At 39.2% G+C, this 20,324-nt stretch overlaps 1 protein-coding gene across 2 annotated transcripts in view; it reads left to right on the plus strand.

The window, feature by feature from the left end:
* ARHGAP19 (Rho GTPase activating protein 19) overlaps positions 1 to 20,324 on the plus strand; it is a 65,047-nt gene that overhangs the window by 25,347 nt on the left and 19,376 nt on the right. For both annotated transcript variants that reach the window (XM_059169309.1, XM_059169310.1), the window contains exons 2-8: positions 626 to 891; positions 1,883 to 1,963; positions 3,629 to 3,838; positions 6,185 to 6,411; positions 9,373 to 9,459; positions 16,401 to 16,466; positions 19,073 to 19,264. In XM_059169309.1, coding sequence (XP_059025292.1) covers positions 626 to 891; positions 1,883 to 1,963; positions 3,629 to 3,838; positions 6,185 to 6,411; positions 9,373 to 9,459; positions 16,401 to 16,466; positions 19,073 to 19,264 — 1,129 coding nt within the window. The remainder of the gene's footprint in view (positions 1 to 625; positions 892 to 1,882; positions 1,964 to 3,628; positions 3,839 to 6,184; positions 6,412 to 9,372; positions 9,460 to 16,400; positions 16,467 to 19,072; positions 19,265 to 20,324) is intronic.

The following is a 20,324-nucleotide window of genomic DNA, read 5'->3' on the forward strand; positions in this document are numbered from 1 at the left end:
GAGAGAGGAGGAAGCAGGTTCCCCACTGAGCAGAGAGCCCGAAGCGGGGCTCGATCCCAGGACTCTGGGATCATGACCCGAACCGAAGGCAGAGGCTTTAACCCACTGAGCCACCCAGGCGCCCCTAGGGTTTTGCTGTTTTAATAAGGAAATGTGCTCTGTGTGACTACCAAATTTAATATACCACTGGGCTTGGGAGGCTCTAAGGATCTATGTCTTATGGTGTACACCTGAAATTAAGGGGCAGAATCGGGTCTTACGTATTTATTTATTTATTTTTAAAGATTTTATTTATCAGAGCACGAATGAGCAGGAGCAGGAGGAGGGGAAAGGGGCAGAGGGAGACGGAGATGCGGACTCCCCATTGAGCAGGGAGTCAAGTTGTATTTAGAGGTTATTTAGTATCTTTTCATTAAATGAAATTCCTAAGTATCTAGGTGGGTATAACCTAAATAGCAACAAGCTCAAATTGTCTTCTTTTGTACAGTGAACCAGACTAAGGATTAGGTTTTTTAAACCAATTTGTAGGTTAACCCACAGAAACAGTGAATAATTGTATGACTTTACAGAGCATGAGAAACATGCACAAATGATCCCCTAAAGTTTCTTGTTTCATTTTTTTCAGTGATGCCATCTGCAATTTTGTTATCTGCAATGACTCTTCCCTTCGAGGGCAGCCCATTATCTTCAATCCTGACTTTTTTGTGGAGAAACTCCGACATGAGAAACCTGAGGTGTTCACCGAGTTGGTGGTCAGCAATATCACAAGGCTCATTGACCTACCTGGAACTGAGCTGGCTCAGCTGATGGGGGAAGTGGACCTTAAATTGCCTGGTGGGGCCGGCCCAGCGTCAGGATTCTTCCGGTCTCTAATGTCTCTCAAGCGAAAGGGTAGGGCACGTGTCTGTGAAGGGCGGGCAGGCTGCAGCTGCTCCCTGGGCTTCACCTCCTCATATCTGTACTTTCACTGAGTTGCTATTATGTAAAGGTGTTTTTTTTTGGGGGGGGGAGCATTTTTCTCATTTTCTTAAGTAGTAAAATCTCAGGTTAGCAATAAAAATTTATAAAGTAGCTAAACTAAAGCAAGTATATCAGTCCCTGAGAAAGGTGACATGATTCAGTTTAGGTAGTTACCTTGATTTTCATGCCCTATGACATAGCTGGAGAGTACAGTAAAGAAAGTTTGAACTTTCTTTACTGCAGTTCTCGAATGTTTTCATTCTATGGACTGCTTTGATAAGGCAGATACCTATGAGTCATCCAAAATAAAAGCCTTCCTAGAAAATAAATTGTGGACTGCTTTTGATAAGATATTAAAGAGGTACTATTTTATTAAGTATAAGAAAATCATTTATGGTAGAAAAAAAGTTTGAACATTATAACAGATCAGGCATATACCAATGTATATGTCATACTTCGACAGTCGTGGTTCTAAATTTTGTTTATTTATTATTCTATTTTAAAGGTTTTATTTATTTATCTTAGAATGCATGGGCTGGAGTGGGGGAGGTGGCAAAGGGAGAGGGAAAGAGAGAATCTCATGTACTCTGTGAGAGCTTGAAGGCCAGTGCAGGGCTCAACTGACTGAGCCACCCAGGCACCTCACTTTTTCTTTTAAGTTAAATATCAACACACTAGGTATTGTTACTTAACTAAGAAGATGGTCTTTGCCTTTAAGGAAGCTATGACTAATATTAAACTTGTGGAGAGTTGATTGAGAGTTGTTGAATTTTTGGGTGTACTTCTAGCTTTAAGGTTCTGTTTATTGAATCTGTGAAAGCATTTGCTGAACTGTAATATAGGATGCGTGAGTGGCTTTAAGAATGATGATTTTATACTATATATGGAAAATATAGCTCTGTCCTGTTGTATGATTTTTTAGAAAAAGGAGTGGTATTTGGATCCCCATTGACGGAGGAAGGCATTGCCCAGATATACCAACTAATTGAGTATCTACACAAAAGTAAGAGTTCTCAAGATTTTATTATTCTTTGTTAATGAAGAATTGTCAGTTTTCTGTTGAAAGCTAACTTCCTTGAGTAAGTAGGTGCCAATGAACAAAAGATACTAACCAATGATAATTTTAGGTGGCATGTTTCTAAATATATCCCCCCCCCCTTTTTTTAAGATTATTATTTATTTATTTGGCAGAGAGAGATCACAAGTAGGCAGAGAGGCAGGCAGAGAGAGAGGGGGAAGCAGGCTCCCTGCTGAGCAGAGACTACCGCCCCCACCCCGCCCCGCCATGTGGGGCTCTATCCCAGGACCCTGAGATCATGACCTGAGCTGAAGGCAGAGGCTTTAACCCACTGAGCCACCCAGGTTCCCCTAAATATATTCCCTTTTAAATTTCATCTCATATATTGGTTTGTTTTATACTCTCAAAGATGTAGATAAATTAGATAGTATCTATAAAATCACATTTTCTTCTAGACTCAGGCTTTTTTTTTTCTGGAAAAATAAATTATAAAGAATCATGATCTTTACTCAAGGGACTATGATTTATCACTAAAGATAGTTTTCATCTCTGGAATTCTATAATTAAAATATATTCTTTGCTTAATGCTTATTTATTTTGTGGTCGTGCTGGTTATGTCTTGCTGTAAGTGGTTGGTACAGTTGAGTGTTGTGAAATGTGTGGTGTATGTGATACTTTGACAAGTTCAATACAAATGCTTATTTTTGACTTTTTTATGTGGGGCATTCTGGTAGGAGCTAGAGCAGAGGTTGCAAACTGATGGGGTAAGGACTTGAGTCCTTTACATTCACATTTTGTTTGGTTGGGAAAGGATTAAAGTAAAAATAAAATCAGTTATCAGTGGGGAATGGGGAATGTCCAGGTTTTTGAATTCTTTGGGTGATAAGAAGATCTAGTATCTTGGGACCCTCCCTTGGGCACAATCAGCTGGAGCACAAGTATGTACTCTCTAGTTTGTTCTGGTTCCCATTCATTCATTATTATCTGTCTGGCCCTCTAAGGCATTTGAACTTGAACCCCTGAATTAGGGGGCTATACAAAAATAAATATGTACCTAAGTTGAAAACATGAACTCTCATGGTTCTTCCAGATTGAACCAAAACTCTAATTCTCATCTTTCTTAATCCTCTTATATTAGTTTAGAACCTAGTTGGAACGGAAAAACAGTTCAGTTGGCGATCCTAAGCTTCTGGGAGTCTCAGTCCGAAAGGTGATCTGATAGGTTAGAATTCTGATTTCTGGGGCAGTGCAGAGACTCTAGATTCATTTTGGACTGAGAAACCATTTATAGGAGCAACAGACTACCACAGATGAATTCATTCCTTCCAGACAAAATCTGAAATAACCAAAGGGAAGGAGCCTTCTAGGAGATTTGGCTTTCTTCCAACTTATTTTTCAAGCTCATTCCAGTCACTGTTTAGGTAAAATTCAGTCTCTGAATGTGCCTAGTCCTGGGCAGACTGTCCCCAAGGCTCAGGGATGTTCAGACAAGTCTCCTTAGAGGCCAGTAGATTTAAAACTTTTCTGGGAAATGGGGAGAAAACCTCCTTCAAGGTCTTTATAAAAGGTTTTATAAGCATAGTCTTTTAGATGACTTATTTTAATTGTGACTTCTTTTTGCATGTCCTCTGTTTTTTCCATGCTAAACAGACTTGAGAGTAGAGGGTTTGTTTAGAGTTCCAGGGAATAGTGTCCGACAGCAGATTTTAAGAGATGCTCTCAATAATGGAACTGATATTGACTTGGAATCAGGGGAGTTTCATTCAAATGACGTTGCTACCTTGCTGAAGATGTTTCTGGGAGAGCTACCTGAGCCCCTGCTGACTCATAAACATTTCCATGCACACCTCAAAATTGCTGGTGAGTATAGGGGGTGAGAAGGAGGTGTAAATGAATACATTTCTTTGGATTGAGTAAAGTTGTTTGGCATTTTCTGTTGTTTGTAACCCATAGCAGTACTTCTGCCAAAATTGGTTAAGACTTCATGGTATTTTGGGCTCTCTGGGTAGTATTGGCTAATTAGGTTTTCAGGTATTTTTCTTGTTAAATCAGCTTCTTTGATGATAAATTCTGGGTTTTATTTATTCTTGTATCCCTGATGAGTCACAAAGCATTGTGCTTTGAATATTTTAGTTGCTTAATAAATGAATGCTTTTCTGTGGATTGATTCACGTACCTGAGGTGGTTGCAGGTTTGTTATATTTGCAGTGGTTTGGGGCTTTAGCTAAGTCTTAATATGGCTCAGTTGAGATCATCTGTAATCTTGGAAACTTGTTTCGTGAAAATAATTTTATTTGTTTTCTAAATAAGCAGTACATTCACACGGTTCAAAATTCAAAAAGATTCATAAAAGTATAGAACAAAAAGCCCCTCTCCCACCTCTGTTTCCCAATACCCAGTTTTTCTTCCTGGAGTCAACCAGGGCAATTGATTTTTAGTGTATCCTTTCAGAGGTATTTTACACATTTACAAACAAATACTTACATATATTCTTTTTCTCTCATGGATGTTCCATTTTCAGCTCATATTTCCCTCATTCTCTTTTATGTCTGCGCGGTGGGGAATTCATTCTTAGACTGCACAGCTCTTAGGTTGCTATAGGCACTCAGAACATGGGGCATCAAAATCCGTACTGCATTCACTTGGTTTCTGCCCTTGGCCATTTTCCTCTTTCTTTCTAATTTTAAGGAAAATATAAGTTTTTCTGTTGAGTAATGTTTACTACTTTTTTTTTTTTTTTTTAAGATTTTATTTATTTATTTGTCAGAGAGAGAGAGGGAGGGAGGGGGAGTGCACAAGGCAGGGGAGCTGCAGGCAGAGGGAGAAACAGACTTCCTGCTGAACAAGGAGCCTGATGTGGGACTCCATCGTAGGACCCTGGGATCACTACCCGAGCTGAAGGCAGACTTTCAGGTGATTGAGCCACCCAGGTGTCCCTAATTTTTACTACTTAAAAAACTTGCTTTGAATTTGTAAAATCTCATAAGGGTAGATTTGTTTTTTTTTAGCACTCTCAGTGGCAATCTGAATTATACAAATGAATAAATACTATTAGAATGTTATATAACTTTATAATTATTTTGGAGAGAAATAAAGTTGGATCTCGAAAAAGATATAGAAAATGTGATACTTTTTAAATAAGTGTTAACATGAAGAATGCTTATTCTGTTCACTTTTCTGTTGAGTTAATTTAGTGCAATATTTGAAATCCTCTGCTCCCCCACCCCATGACTCACTGTTCCTTGTGATCATATTGAGGTGTGGCACAATTGTAGCATTTGGTATGCCTTGCTGATAACTGGAAGGGATTTTTGTTTTCAGTTTCATGTTAACAGAGAATAGTTTTTAGAAATATTGTCTGCCTTTCCTAAACTTGGAATTATTATTGAAGTTAAATAGTTTAAAACACAACACAGCATAATCATTTTCAGGATTTGGAATTATATCCAAATGGTTATTTGTGACCTTTGAAGTTCTGATTATCAAGGGGATTGTTTTTATTGATAATGTGTGTAGCTTCTTTGGGGAGAAACAGTGATTCTGATTCCATGGGGGAGCTGTGTGGATCATCCTCCTATTCCCACATAATTCATTGTCATATTTCTTCTAACAGTAAAATATCTGGGTAAGGAAAAGTGAGGGGGTGGCATTGTCAAAGATCTGTGTGGACATGTTTTTGTTTCTCTGTATCCCTAAGAATATTTATCTAGGAATGGAATTGCTGGGTCATATGGTAACACTATGTTTAGCTTTCTGAGGAACTGCCAAACTGTCTTCCGAAATGCACCATTTTACGTTCCTACCAGCAATGTAGGAGGGTTTAATTTTCTCATCATTCTTGCCAACACTTGTTATTTTCAGTTTGTTGGTTATGCCATACTAGTGGGTATAAAGTAGTATCTCATTGTGGTTTTAATTTACTTTTCCCTGATAGCTAGTGATATAGAATATACAAATGCTTATTGGCCGTTTGTATATCTTCTTTTGAGAAATGTTTTTTCAAGTCTTGTGCCTATTTAAAATTTTTATTATTTTTTTTATTATTGAATACTGACACTATTATATTTTGTTATAATCTGTGTTTATGCCTGATTCTTTTTTTCATCCTTTTTTGGATTGGAGTTGAGGGGAGGATAATAGTAGGCATGTTGATTTTTCTTCCTTGTATTTTCTCCCTCCTTTGCAATCATTTCTTTTGTCCTCAAGATTTGATGCAGTTTGATGATAAAGGAAACAAGACCAATGTTCCAGATAAGGAGCGGCAAATTGAGGCTCTCCAGTTGCTCTTCCTCATTCTCCCTCCACCCAATCGTAACTTGCTGAAGTTACTGCTTGATCTCCTGTACCAGACAGCAAAGAAACAAGACAAGAATAAGATGTCTGCCTATAACCTTGCCCTTATGTTTGCACCCCATGTCCTGTGGCCGAAAAATGTGAGTGTTGAGGGGAAGAGCAAAGATTGCTTGGTTTTCTTGGGGTTGGCCTCATCCTGGGGCTGTACCTTGGTGAGGTTATCAAGGGTCCAAGGTCTACTCTTCAGCTTTACAATGTTAGGAACATACTTTGTTAGTTCATTTGGGAGTCATTAAACTTGAAGGGGCCAATTCTTGTAACCTCATGTATAAATCAATCTCTGATAAACTTGAAAGATAATTTATTAATGGAAGCTCTTAGTAGAAAATTGTAGCTACTAACTAAACTAGAATACTCATTTTGGCTGGTCATATTCCTTCTTAACAGGAAGGGCTTTTGAAAAATTAGGTTGATTTCTGAAGATTGTGTAGTATAAATTTAGACTAGAACCATATAGTTTTGTTTTTTTTCTTTTTAAAAAAAATTTTTTTTTGAGATTTTATTTATTTTTCAGGGATAGAGGGAGAGAGAGCGAGCGAGCACAGGCAGACAGAGAGGCAGGCAGAGGCAGAGGGAGAAGCAGGCTCCCTGCCGAGCAAGGAGCCTGATGTGGGACTCGATCCCAGGACACTGGGATCATGACCTGAGCCGAAGGCAGTGCTTAACCAACTGAGCCACCCAGGCGTCCCAAGAACCATATAGTTTTACAGGATAATGTCACTAAGCTTTTAGGTAAGATGATATAGAACAGTCCTGTCTTATCCTGACTTTTCTATTTCTTGTAGATATGCTTTCCTTGGAAAAAGCTGAATGCGTTTTTTATTATTGAGACTATGGCTTTCTCAGTGACTTAAGTGAGAAATAAATTATTAAAAGTCTTTTGAGGGGCGCCTGGGTGGCTCAGTGGGTTAAGCCACTGCCTTCGGCTCAGTTCATGATCTCAGGGTCCTGGGATCGAGTCCCGCATCGGGCTCTCTGCTCAGCAGGGAGCCTGCTTCCCTCTCTCTCTCTCTCTGCCTGCCTCTCCATCTACTTGTGATTTCTCTCTGTCAAATAAATAAATAAAATCTTTAAAAAAAAAAAAAAAAAAGTCTTTTGAACTAATTTTTGACCTGGAGGCATGTAGCTTTAGGTTCCTTTATGTTCCTGCCCATATATATATATATATATATATATATATATATATAATATGTATATATATATATGATATATATAAATATATAATATATTTTAAGATTTTATTTGTTTATTTGACAGAGAGGGAGGCAGGGAGGGAACATGAGCAGGGTGAGGGGCAGAGGGACAAGCAGACTTGAAGCTGAGGAGGGAGCCTGATGCAGAGCTCAGTCCTGAGACTCCGGGGTCATGACCTGAGCCAAGGCAGATGCCCAACTGACTGAGCCACACAGGTGCCCCTGTTCCTGCCCATTCATAATGTGGGTTTTATTGCATGATGGAATTGGAAGCCAGAATATTTGGGTTAGAAGCTGCAAACCAGCTATATTATCTGTGTCTTTGCCCCTTCCCTTTTTTTTTTTTAAGATTTTATTTATTTGGCACATACACAGAGAAATCACAAGTAGGCAGAGAGGCAGGCAGAGAGAGGGGGAAGCAGGTTCTTCGTTGAGCAGAGAGCCTGATGCGGGACTTGATCCCAGGACCCTGAGATCATGACCTGAGCTGAAGGCGGAGGCTTAACCCACTGAGCCACCCAGGTGCCCATCCTTTGCCTTTTTTATACTTAGGCTCTTCTTCTGTAAACTGGGCATAAATTAGTACTTTATCACTTACCTCATAAGGTTGTTGGACTAGAAATAGATAGGGTATGGTGACTTATAAAAGATTTTTGGGATTATAAAAAATGAGAAAAGGAAGATTAAGGAGAGCAGTTGTGGAATGCCTGGTTGGCTCAGTCAGTAGAGCTTGCTGAAACTTGATCTTGGGTCCTGAGTTCCAGCCACACAATGGGCTCATGGAGTTTACTTTACCAAAAAAAAAAAAAAAAAAAAAAAAGGGAAAGGAATAGTATCCAATATTTTACATAACAAGTAACGAGTGAAAAAAATGTGATCTTCTAGGCCAGGAAGAACCTCTGCCCAGACAAAGGTTTCGGGGGAGGTGGGTAAGAATAAAAGGACACACCAACATTTGTCTGTATTAAGGAGGTCAAGCCTCCTAATGAAAGAATTTTAGAACCAGCCAGCTGAAATTATGAAAAAAGTGAGTAATCTCTGCCTATAAAAAAATATTAAGAGATCTTGGTAAAAGCAAACAGATTAAGTAACAGAGATATGAGGCTTTGGGATAGTAGAGATGCTCAAGTGCTCTTTTTTAGAGGCAGGAGAAACAAGAAGAAAATCAATGAACTTATGTGTTTTTAAGAAACAGATGTCACCCCTTTGGTATCAACTAGTAGTGACAGTTCTCTCACCTTTTGGAGAAACTCCAGTTTCTCTGAAGAGGCAGTGTCTTTGATGGTTGGTATAGATTCCATTCTTCCTGCCCATTTTGAATCCCAGAGTAGATGCTCTTTAGCAGCTCTGCTTGCATGTATAATTCTCGAGCAGAATTAGGAAACAAAGATTGTTTTTCAAGGATTTTTTGGTAACTTCAGGGATACCTGGTTTCTCTTAGGTTATGTCATTTTCAGTAGAAACCCTGCTGAACCAAAAGGCCTTTCCAGAATTAAACATTATATTAGAAGCACTGTTGTTAGGGAAAAAAGCCACTGTATCTTTGAAAAAATAAGCTTATTGGTAAGTAAATGGAGTATCTCTTCCATTTCCCAGCTCTTTTTAAAATTTTTTTAAGATTTTATTTATTATTTATTTGACAGATAGAGATCACAAGTAGGCAGGCAGAGAAAGAGAGAGGAGGAAGCAGGCTCCCCCCTGAGTGGAGAGCCTGATGTGGGACTTGATCGCAGGACCCTGGGATCATGACCGGAGCCAAAGGCAGAGGCTTTAACCCACTGAGCCACCCAGGCACCCCCATTTCCCAGCTCTTAATCCCCCTCTTTTGATTTCTTTTCCTCTGAATAGGTCACTGCAAATGACCTTCAAGAAAATATCACAAAGTTAAACAATGGGATGGCTTTTATGATCAAACACTCTCAGAAACTTTTTAAGGTAAGTAAGGGCTGGGTTTTGGGTGGTAACAAGATAAGGAGGTTGAAGCATGGTGGGATTCTCATCAGGGATGTAAGGATGACAACCAAAAAGGTCCTGATTGGGACTTGAAACCAGGTTGGACAGTGGCAAAACCCAGAGAAAATAGCCAAGGTGAGGAGGAATAGGAAGGTATCTGGAGGCTGAGTAGGTTAATTGGCTCCACTGAGTCATTTTTCCTTTTTCATGAAAGCCGGTATGTATTGGCAGTTGGGTGAATTTATCCTGCCTGCTTCCTGTCAGTAGGATTTTGAGGCTCTGACAGTCTCTTTTCATTTTGTACCTTGTCCCTTTTAGTCCAAACTGTCAATATTTCTGGCCACATAATTTTCTCAACTTTGTGGTTCTATGGATTTCAGAGGGAGTCACTCCATTATACAAAACCCACATATACAGATCTTTTGAAGACAAACCCTTTTCTACCATGGTCTCCTGGTGAGAAGACTGAGTAATAGTACCTTTTCTGCTTCCTAGAGGCCCTCTCATTTGATTGAGACAATCTTTATTCTCTTGAAAGGGCCCTTTGTATGACTGGAAATTTTGACCTTTTGATGTTTCTAAGATTCAAACAAAAAGTTGCACAGTCATATTCTTGGTCTTTTATGTAGAGCAAACTTTCCTGATAGTGAATTTCTCAATTGTAGTGTCTTGCCATCTGGAAAAGCTGAGAATTGAGAGAGAATTGACTAAGTTCTTCATATAAGTGGAATCACACTTTTTGTGATTAGCTTATTTCACTTGGCATGTTTTCAAGGTTCATCCACGTTGTAGTATTTGTCACAATTTCCTTCCTTTTTTAAGGATCAGTAATATCCCTTTCATTGTATATATCACATTTGCTTATCATTTATCTGTTGAGGACACTTGGGTTGCTCCCATGTTTTAGCTCCTGTGGATAATGCTGCTATGAACATGGGTATACAAATATCTTTTTCGAGACACTCCTTTTTTTTTTTTTTTTGAAGATTTTATTTATTTATTTGACAGACAGAGATCACAAGTAGGCAGAGAGGCAGGCAGAGAGAGAGGAGGAAGCAGATTCCCCGCCGAGCAGAGAGCCTCATGCAGGGCTGGGTCCCAGCTCGTGACCTGAGCCAAAGGCAGAGGCTTTAACCCCCTGAGCCACCCAAGTGCCCCAAGACACTGCTTTTACTTTTAATTCTTTTGGGTATCTAGAAGTGGAATTGCTAGATTACATGGTAATTCTCACTGAACTGCCATACTGTTTTCTATAGTGACTGTATCATTTTACATTCCTGCCAGTGATGTACAAGATTTCCCATTTCTTCACATCCTTACCAACAGTTATTTTGTTATTTTGTGGGTTTTTTTGGTGATAGTTATGAGGTGGTATCTCATTGTAGTTTTGATTTGCATTTCCTTAATGATTTGTGAGTCGTTGAGCATCTTCACGTGCTTATTGCTTGTTTGCTTGTCTTCTTTGGAGAAATGTCTGTTCAAGGCCTTTGCCCATTTTTAAATTGGGTTGCTCTTTTATTGTTGAGTTGTAGGAGTTCTTCATATATATCTGGATAGATATATGATGTGCAAATATTGCCTCCCATTCTGTGGGTTGCCTTTTTACTCAGTTAATAGAGTCTTGGTACACAAAATTGGAAATTTTTAGTGAAGTCTCCCATTTGTTTATTTTTTTCTTTTTGTTGACTCTGCCTTTTGTGTCACATCTAAGAAATCACTGCCAAATCCAGTGCTGCAAAACTTTTGTTGTATGCTTTTTAAAAATTTTTTTTAGTTTTAGGTCTTATATTTAGGTTATGAATCTATTTTGAGATAATTTTCCTATATGGTATTAAGTAAGTGTCCAGCCTTATTCTTTTGCTATGGATATCTAGTTTTCCCAGCATCATTTGTTGAAAACCTGTCCTTTTCCCATTGAATAGTCTTGGCATTCTTATTGAAACTCATTTGACCATATCTGTGAGGGTTTATTTCTGGACTCTCTGTTCTATACAGTTAGTCTATATGTTTGTCTTTATATTGGTAGCATACTATTGTGATGACTATAGTTCTGTAGTAAATGCAGGGTGTGAACATAGAGGCCATCCTAGGATTTATTGACTGTAGGATGGTGAGTGATCCAGAGTCTAGAGTTTAGAAATGAAAAATCAGAATCTTAATAGGCTGGCAAACAGAGGGCTGCATCACAGGCTTGGGTGCTCTGGTCAAAGATTTTCATCCATTAGAGGTCAAGATCTAGATAAGTGGATTAGAACAGTAGATAAAGGACAACAGGACAAAGAATGTTTTTTGTTTTATTTTGTTTTTATAATTATATTTTACTTTCTTAAAGGTTTTGAAAGAGAGCACGAGTGGGGGGCGGGGCAGAGGGAGAGAGAGCAGCAGATTCCTGGCTAAGCAAGGAACCCAATGTGGGGCTCGATCCCAGGACCCCAGGATCCTAACCTGAGCTGAAGGTAGATGCTTAACCAGCTGAGCCACCAGGCACCCCATGTTTTGCTTTGTTTTTAGAGAGAGTGACTTTTGGGGGCAGAACTGTTTTTTTTTTTTTTTTTTAATTTTTTTTTTTATTTTAACTTTTTAAAAAGTAATCTCTACACCCAACACGGGGCCTGAACTCACAACCCCAAAATCAAAAGTCACATGCTCCACTGACTGAGCCACCAGACACCTGTTTTTTTTTTTATTTTATTTTATTTTATTTTTTTTAAAGATTTTATTTATTTATTTGTCAGAGATAGAGCGCGAGCGAAAGCGAGCACAGGCAGACAGAGTGGAAGGCAGAGTCAGAGGGAGAAGCAGGCTCCCCATGGAGCAAGGAGCCCGATGTGGGACTCGATCCCAGGACGCTGGGATCATGACCTGAGCCGAAGGCAGCTGCTTAACCAACTGAGCCACCCAGGCGTCCCCTGTTTTTTTTTTTAAAGTGAATTTCGTAGAATAAGTGGGTATGGGCTCTGTCATAGTCTTGTTTGGAGGAAATTTCTTTTGGTTTTGAGCTCTGCCTTTATAGTTTACCAAGGTAAAAATTAAATTAGTCTTTAAGTGTCTGCCTTCAGCTCAGGTCAAGCCCTGCGTAGGGCTCCCTGATGGCGGGAAGCCTCCTTCTCCCTCTCCCACTCCCCCCACTTTTGTTCCCTCTCTTGCTGTCTCTCCGTCAAATAAATAAATAAAATCTTAAAAAGAAAATTGAACTGTAGGTGTCTTAAGGTTTTTGTCTCAAGACTCTTTTTTTAAAACTTCATTCTGAAGTTTTTCAAATATAGATAAAAGTTGTAAAACATTGAACACTCACTGTTCTGAGGTTCAACAAATGTTACCATTTGCCATATCTGCTTTATCTTATTCCATATATTCATTTTTGTTTGTTTGTTTTGTTTTTGGCTGAACCCCTGATGGTAAATTGCAGACATCGTAATACTTCATATATAAATACTGAAGCATGGGGTGCCTGAGTGGCTCAGTGGTTAAGCCGCTGCCTTCGGCTCAGGTCATGATCTCAGGGTCCTGGAATCGAGTCCCGCATCGGGCTCTCTGCTCAGCAGGGAGCCTGCTTCCTCCTCTCTCTCTCTCTGCCTGCCTCTCTGCCTACTTGTGATTTCTGTCAAATAAATAAATAAAATCTTAAAAAAAAAAAATACTGAAGCATGCATCTTCTGCGAACATTCTCCTAATAGTCACAGTACCATTATCCTAAGAAGATTAATAAGAATTGCGTATTAGCTAATATTCAGTCCAGATTCAAATTCCCCCAGTAAATCCTAAGAGTGTATTTCATAGCTGCTGTTTTTAATAACATAAGATAATGGAGGTTTATATATTGCTTTTGATTATCACACTTTTCTTTTTTTTTTTTTTTTAAGATTTTATTTATTTATTTGACAGACAGAGATCACAAGTAGGCAGAGAGGCAGGCAGAGAGAGAGAGGAGGAAGCAGGCTCCCTGCTGAACAGAGAGCCCGATGTGGGGCTGGATCCCAGGACTCTGAGATCATGACCGGAGCTGAAGGCAGAGGTTTTAACCCACTGAGCCACCCAGGCACCCCTGATTTTCACACTTTTAATCTGGAACAGTCCTGATGCTTTTCCTTCATGTCATTGATTTGTTGACGCATACAGGCCAATTGAGTTATAGAATATTCCATATCCTAAATTTGTCTTTTTGTTTTCTCAAGGTTATTTGACTTGTTCTCTGTCCCTTTTTTTTGTAGTTCCTGTAAACTGTAAGTTAGGTCTAGAGGCTTGATTAGATTCACATTAAAGGTATTTGGGGAAGCTTCACAGCTGGTGTTTGTGTACATCGTATTGCGTCAGATTGCATCACATTAGGAGGTACAGGATGTCGGATTGTCTCCCTCTCAGGGATGCTAATTTTGCTAACTGCCACATCTCTCAGTTATAAAGGTATACTTCTCTCTTCGCAATTAGTAAGTAACCTGGAGGGTGATTACCTAATGTAATAATTTTAGCATCCATTGATAATCCTGTTGGAATCTATGATTATATTCGGTATTACAAAATAGTTGCTTTCTAATTCTACTGTTTAATCTTTATTAGTTGACTTTTTTCTTTGGAAGAGAGCTTTCCTTTCTTCTGTTTCTATAGACTCATAGGCTTGTAGTTACTCAAAGTCTTAAGTCAATTTCAGTTCATTTTAATTTTCAACTTGTCTCAGATTTGGCCAGTGAGAGCCCTGGCAAGCTCTTCCTGCTCTGTCTCTTTGACAGGATTCCATTAGTCTGTTTCCTTCCTGGCATAAAAATGTCCCCAGCTCACTTTGCATTTGCTCTGCCCTGGGCCTGGAATCACTTATTTTCTTCAAGGAGCCCTGGTTTCTTTGAGTGACACTAGTTACACTCATTGTTTCTGGAGTATCATTGCATTTAGTCTCTGTGAGGGCAAGAAGTAGATTAAAATTCTTTTTAAAAAGAAATGATTAGTTCATTTTTTTAAAAGATTTTTAAAAAAAATTTATTTGACAGAGATCACAAGTAGGCAGAGAGGCAGGCAGAGAGAGAGAGATGGGGGGAAGCAGGCTCACTGCTGAGCAGAGAGCCCAATGCGGGGCTCGATCCCAGGATCCTGGGATCATGACCTGAGCTAAAGGCAGAGGCTTTAACCCACTGAGCCGCCCAGGTGCCCCTAATTGTATTTTTTTGAATCTCTAGAATATTTATATGGTTCAAAAGTCTAAACTTCACAAAAAGGTGTACTTAGATAAATCTCAGTCATTGTCCTAACCATTTTCATGATTTTCTCATTTATATCCTGGTTCTCTTTGTGTTTCTTTTTAAAAAAAATTTTTTTTAAAATTTTTTAAAGATTCTATTTATTTATTTGACAGACAGAGGTCATAAATAGGCAGAGAGGCAGGCAGAGAGAGAGAGAGGGGGAAGCAGGCTCCCTGTTGAGCAGAGAGCCTGATGTGGGGCTCGATCCCATAACCCTGAGATCATAACCTGAGTCAAAGGCAGAGGCTTAACCCACTGAGCCACCCAAGCGCCCCTTGTGTTTCTTTTTGTAAAAACAAATAAGTGTGTATGTGTATGTATGTTCCTATTTCCTCTTCTTTCTTACACAGGTACTTTATATACTGTTTCTAACTTGTCTCACTCAACAGTAGATACTGGAAATTACTCCTATTAGTTCATAAAGTATTTTTTCTGTCCCTTACTCCCTCTCTTCTTTCTTATTTATTTATTTATGAGTAAAGCAATAGAAGTTTATTAAGTGAATATACAGAAAAAGCTCTGAAGAGTGAGAAGGGTCCCGACAGGGCTGCCCTCTTCTTTCACTTTTTTTTTTTTTTAATTAATTTACTTACTTGACAGACAGAGATCACAAGTAGGTGGAGAGGCAGGCAGAGAGAGAGAGAGGAGGAAGCAGGCTCCCCGCTGAGCAGAAAGCCTGATGCGGGGCTCCATCCCAGGATACTGAGATCATGACCTGAGCCGAAGGCAGAGGCTTAACCCACTGAGCCACCCAGAAGCCCCTCTTCTTTCATTTTTAATGACTAGATAGTCATATGTTATATGGATGTGTAAAAATTCACTTCAACCAGTTCTCTATTAATAGGCGTTTAGGTTGTATTTAATCTTCGATTAATATCATCCAAGTATGTTTTTGATTTCTGGAGATATATCATCAGGATGGTTTTCCAAAAGTGAGATTTCTGGGTTTAAGGGTAAATGCAAATGTAATTTTCTTAGATGTTACCGAATTCTCTCCCATAGCAGTTGTATTATTTGACAGTTCTGCTGGGATTGATTCAGGGTATGGTGTCATAGAATTCTGTGCAATGTATCAATAAACTAAATTCTTTCTTTTCTCTTGTTACCCCATAGTAATTCTAAATGGTATTTTCTGTACAGTGATTTTAAAATGTGACTTAGGGACCACTTGTAATTTGTAAGGTTTTTTTTCTTTTTCTTTTTTTAAAGATTTCTTTCTTTAGAAAGAGCATATGTGTGAATGTGGAGGGTCAGTGGAAGAGAAACTCAAGCAGACTCCCCACTGAACTTGGAGCCCCACATGGGGCTCAGTCCCAGGTCTCTGAGATCGTGGTCTGAGCTGGAATCAAGAGCTGCCTGCTTAACTGACTGAACCACCAAAGTGCCCCTTTTGGGGTAGTTTTTGTCAAAGATAAACATTACTACAAATGTCTGTATTTTTGTTTCTGGCTCATTTGAGTATATACATGCCATATTTGATTTTTTAAACTATAGTACTATCTTTTCAAAAACAGTTTTCCTATCAGAAATCTGTTGAGATACCATTTGGTGGCAAGAGAAAGGAAGCTATGGAATAGGGCATTTTAAGGATTGCCAGTCAGATTATTTCAAGAATCACTATTCTTGTGGTCTGAAAGAATTTTAGATACTGCTAACTACTTGTTCTTGGTTTTCTTTTTATATCCTGCCCAGGCTCCTGTTTATATTCGGGAATGTGCCAGATTGCACTATTTGGGCTCCAGAACTCAAGCATCAAAGGTAAGAATAGGAAATTGATCTTAGCCCAAACAATGAGAGAGTTAATTAAGATTAGTGGAGTTTTAAAACGAAGTGTGAAATCAGAGTAAAGGCAAATGGAAAGTAAAAATGGAAAATAAATGTTTTTGGAACATGGAAAATAAAATGTTGTTACTGTTTTTTGTTTTTCTTAAAGATTTTCTTTATTTATTTAATTGACACACAGAGAGAGAGAGAGACAGCAAGAGAAGGAACACAAGCAGGGGGAGTGGGAGAGGGAGAAGCAGGCTTTTTGCTGAGCAGGGAGCCTGATGTGGGGCTTGATCCTAGAACCATGGGATCATGACCTGAGCCGAAGGCAGATGCTTAACCAACTGAGCCACCCAGGCACCCCAAAATATTGTTACTGTTATAGTTCAAAGTTATCTACTCAGTTTGAGATAAGGTGAAAGACTGAGATGAAAGTTACATGTTGAAATAAGAGGGCCCCCACATAGTCATCTTGTTTCCTCTCAGAGATACACCACTGCTGGATGGTATCCTGTACATATGAGTGATGGTGTAGACTGCTTGCTTAAAGAGTTCCATAAAGCACCTGTGCATCTTTTTTTTTTTTTTTTTTTTTAAGATTTTATTTATTTATGACAGAGAGAGATAGTGAGAGAGGGAATACAAGCACAGGGGTGCTGGAGAGGGAGAAGCAGGCTGCACGCCAAGCAGGGAGCCAGATATGGGGCTCGATCCCAGGATGCCAGGATCATGACCTGAGCCGAAGGCAGATGCCCAATGACTGAGCTACCCAGGTGCCCCTCACCCCCTGTGCATTCTTATAGCATACGATATAAACAGGCTGTAAATAGCAAATGTATTAAATATTTTACAGCAATAAATCACAGTTTTCTATAATACATTCTTGTTTCAGGTTCAGTGGTAACACTCTATCAAATGTCTCAAAGACTTGAGACCACAAGGGCTTATAAAGCAAATGTGTGGTATTTATTAATAAGACTATAGGGGTGCTTGGTTGGCTCAGATGGTTAACTCTGCTTTCGCCTCGGGTCGTTATTCCAGGGTCCTGGGATCAAGTCCTGCATTGGGCTCCCTGCTCAGCGGGAAGCCTGCTTCTCCCTCTCCCTCTGCTGCTCCCCCTGCTTGTACTCTCTCTCACTCTCTCTCTGTCAAATAAATAAAATCTTTTTTAAAAAAATAAGACTGTATAATTATTAAGCTTCAAAACTGAGCAGTTTAAAAAACTTCACAAGTACTTTTTGATGATCTCTATTTAGCCTTTCTTGGTTAGGAACTTACGCTGTCATCTTATGCTCTTGTGTCTGCTCCTCTTTCTTTCCGCTTTTCATTCAGTAAATATTTGGTGTGACCAGGAAAACAGTTATACTGCAACTAGTCAACTAGTTTAACTGCAGTGTAGCTTTTCTTAGAGAGTTGTTTCTTTCCCACCAACCTCTCTTATGTAGTTATCCCATCATATTCTGGAGGGAGGAAAGAGCACCAGCCAAGAGCCTTTGCACTTGGTCTCCAGATGGCTCCATCGTGTTAGTATCTAAATGACTTTATTTTATTTATTTTTTTTTTTAAAGATTTTATTTATTTATTTGACAGAGGGAGATCACAAGTAGGCAGAGAGGCAGGCAGAGAGAGAGAGGAGGAAGCAGGCTCCCCGCTGAGCAGAGAGCCCGATGCGGGACTCGATCCCAGGACCCTGAGATCATGACCTGAGCCGAAGGCAGCGGCTTAACCCACTGAGCCACCCAGGCACCCGTATCTAAATGACTTTAAACTTAGGGCTTAACTTCAGTTTTTTCTTCTATCAGATGGAAATGATACTTTCCCTGCTACCTTATAGGAAAGCAGTGAGAGTTACATGTAATAAAAAGATGCTTTGAAAATTGAACTCCTTTTTTTTTTTTTTTTTTTTAAGATTTTTATTTATTTATTTGACAGACAGAGATCACAAGTAGGCAGAGAGGCAGGCAGAGAGAGAGGAAGGGAAGCAGCCTCCCTCGCTGAGCAGAGAGCCCGATGCGGGGCTCGATCCCAGGACCCTGGGATCATTACTTGAGCCGAAGGCAGAGGCTTTAACCCACTCAGCCACCAAGGCATCCCTGAAAATTGTACTCTTACATAAATATAATTTTTGGTAGCAATATTCTTTTTTTCTTTAAAGCCTTTATTTATTTGTCAGGGAAAGAAAGAGAGGAGAGAGAGAGCGATCGAGAGAGCATAAGCAGGGGAAGAGGCCGGCAGAGGGAGAACCAGGCTCCCCATTGAGCAAGGAGCCCGATGTGGGACTCGATCCCAGGATCCTGGGATCATGACTTGAGCTGAAGGCAGGTGCTTAACCAACTGAGCCACCATTGCTATTTAGAATAGCAATATGCTAAATAAATTTAGGTTCTCTAGGCAGATTTTTGGGAGTGGGCTATTAATATCATCTGTAATTAATAGGTTTCTTTTCATGTGATAATTCTATTTAAATTTTTTCTTATTCCTAGGTATGAACATAACATGCTCCCCACTTCTTTCTCCTTTTTTATTTCAGGTTTGTAGAAACCTGAAAACAAAGCTGGCAGGATATATTAATTTGCTTTTCTTTAAATTTTCTCTAGGATGATCTTGATCTGATAGCTTCATGTCCTACTAAGTCCTTCCAATTGACAAAATCTCAGAAACGGAATTGGGTAGATTCTTGCTCTCACCAGGAGGAGACCCAGCAGCGTACGGAAGAGGCATTGAGAGAGTTGTTCCAACATGTTCACAATATGCCAGAGTCAGCAAAGAAGAAACAACTTATTAGACAGGTACATGAAGGCAGGGAAACAGTGGTGGGGCTTTGGAATGTGATCAAGGTTGTGGAATCACTAATGAATACTGCTAAGAATCTCGTTTAATTTTTGGCTCTTATTGGCCCAAGCTTGGCTTGGTCAGGAAAGCAGACTTGTCAGTGGAACCTCAATGGCCGTCTCTGAACTACTGTCCCATTAAAGAAAGGAGTGGAGGCTCTTGGATTTTTAGAGTTAAACAGAAGGATCCAAGTATGGTTAGAGTTTCTCTAATTTTGGTCATGTACCAAGCATGCTGAGAGAGAACCAGCAGTTGCAACATATTGTTCCAAAGTTTAAATCCTTCAGATTTTCTTGGCAAATAATTTAATCTTTCTGATTTCAATTTCCTTGTTTTTTAAATAGTAATTGAAATATCCATGTTTCATGACTATATAAGGATTAGAGTCTATGTAAAGTGGCTGGCACAGTAGAGCAAAAGTGGTAAATTCAGGGACCTAGTTCGATATTAGAAAGTAGAAATTCTGGTAGCTAAGTTTGTTTATTTTGGAGCTAATGGAAGCAAAATTAGGTCTCTCATTTGCCATTTTGAGACTAAAGTGTAGTTTGAGTAAATCCCCGTGACTTCGTTAGTTTCTTTCTTGGGAAATTTGTTTTGTCTCAGTCCCTCTTGAATTTTAGCTGAACAGGCATAGTCAGCCTCTTGGCTTCTTATTCAACTGGACCTTCTTGAGGGAAATCTGTGTTTTTATTTTTTTTATGCCTAATCTGAAGCTTAGGGCCAGACAAAACCGTGTGCTCAGAAAAATGTTGAACTGAGCTGTTCTTAACAATTGATAGAGTCCTTCAAGAGAAGTTTTCTGTTACGCTCTTTGAAGTTACTTTGAGATTTAGTAAATCGTGTTATGACTGGAATTTTCAAGGGTGTTGGCTGAGTATTATTGCAGTTTCAAAGTGGTGAAGTGATTTAATTCTTGTTGGAAACTAAGACAACAGTTCAGGGCCAAGTGTCATGACTTTTGTCATCAAGAAAGCAGAGGGTTAGAGATAATACAAAGGAAAAACTAACATCGTTTTT

This window comes from Mustela lutreola, chromosome 4 (assembly GCF_030435805.1).
Source record: "Mustela lutreola isolate mMusLut2 chromosome 4, mMusLut2.pri, whole genome shotgun sequence".
NCBI lineage: Eukaryota > Metazoa > Chordata > Mammalia > Carnivora > Mustelidae > Mustela > Mustela lutreola.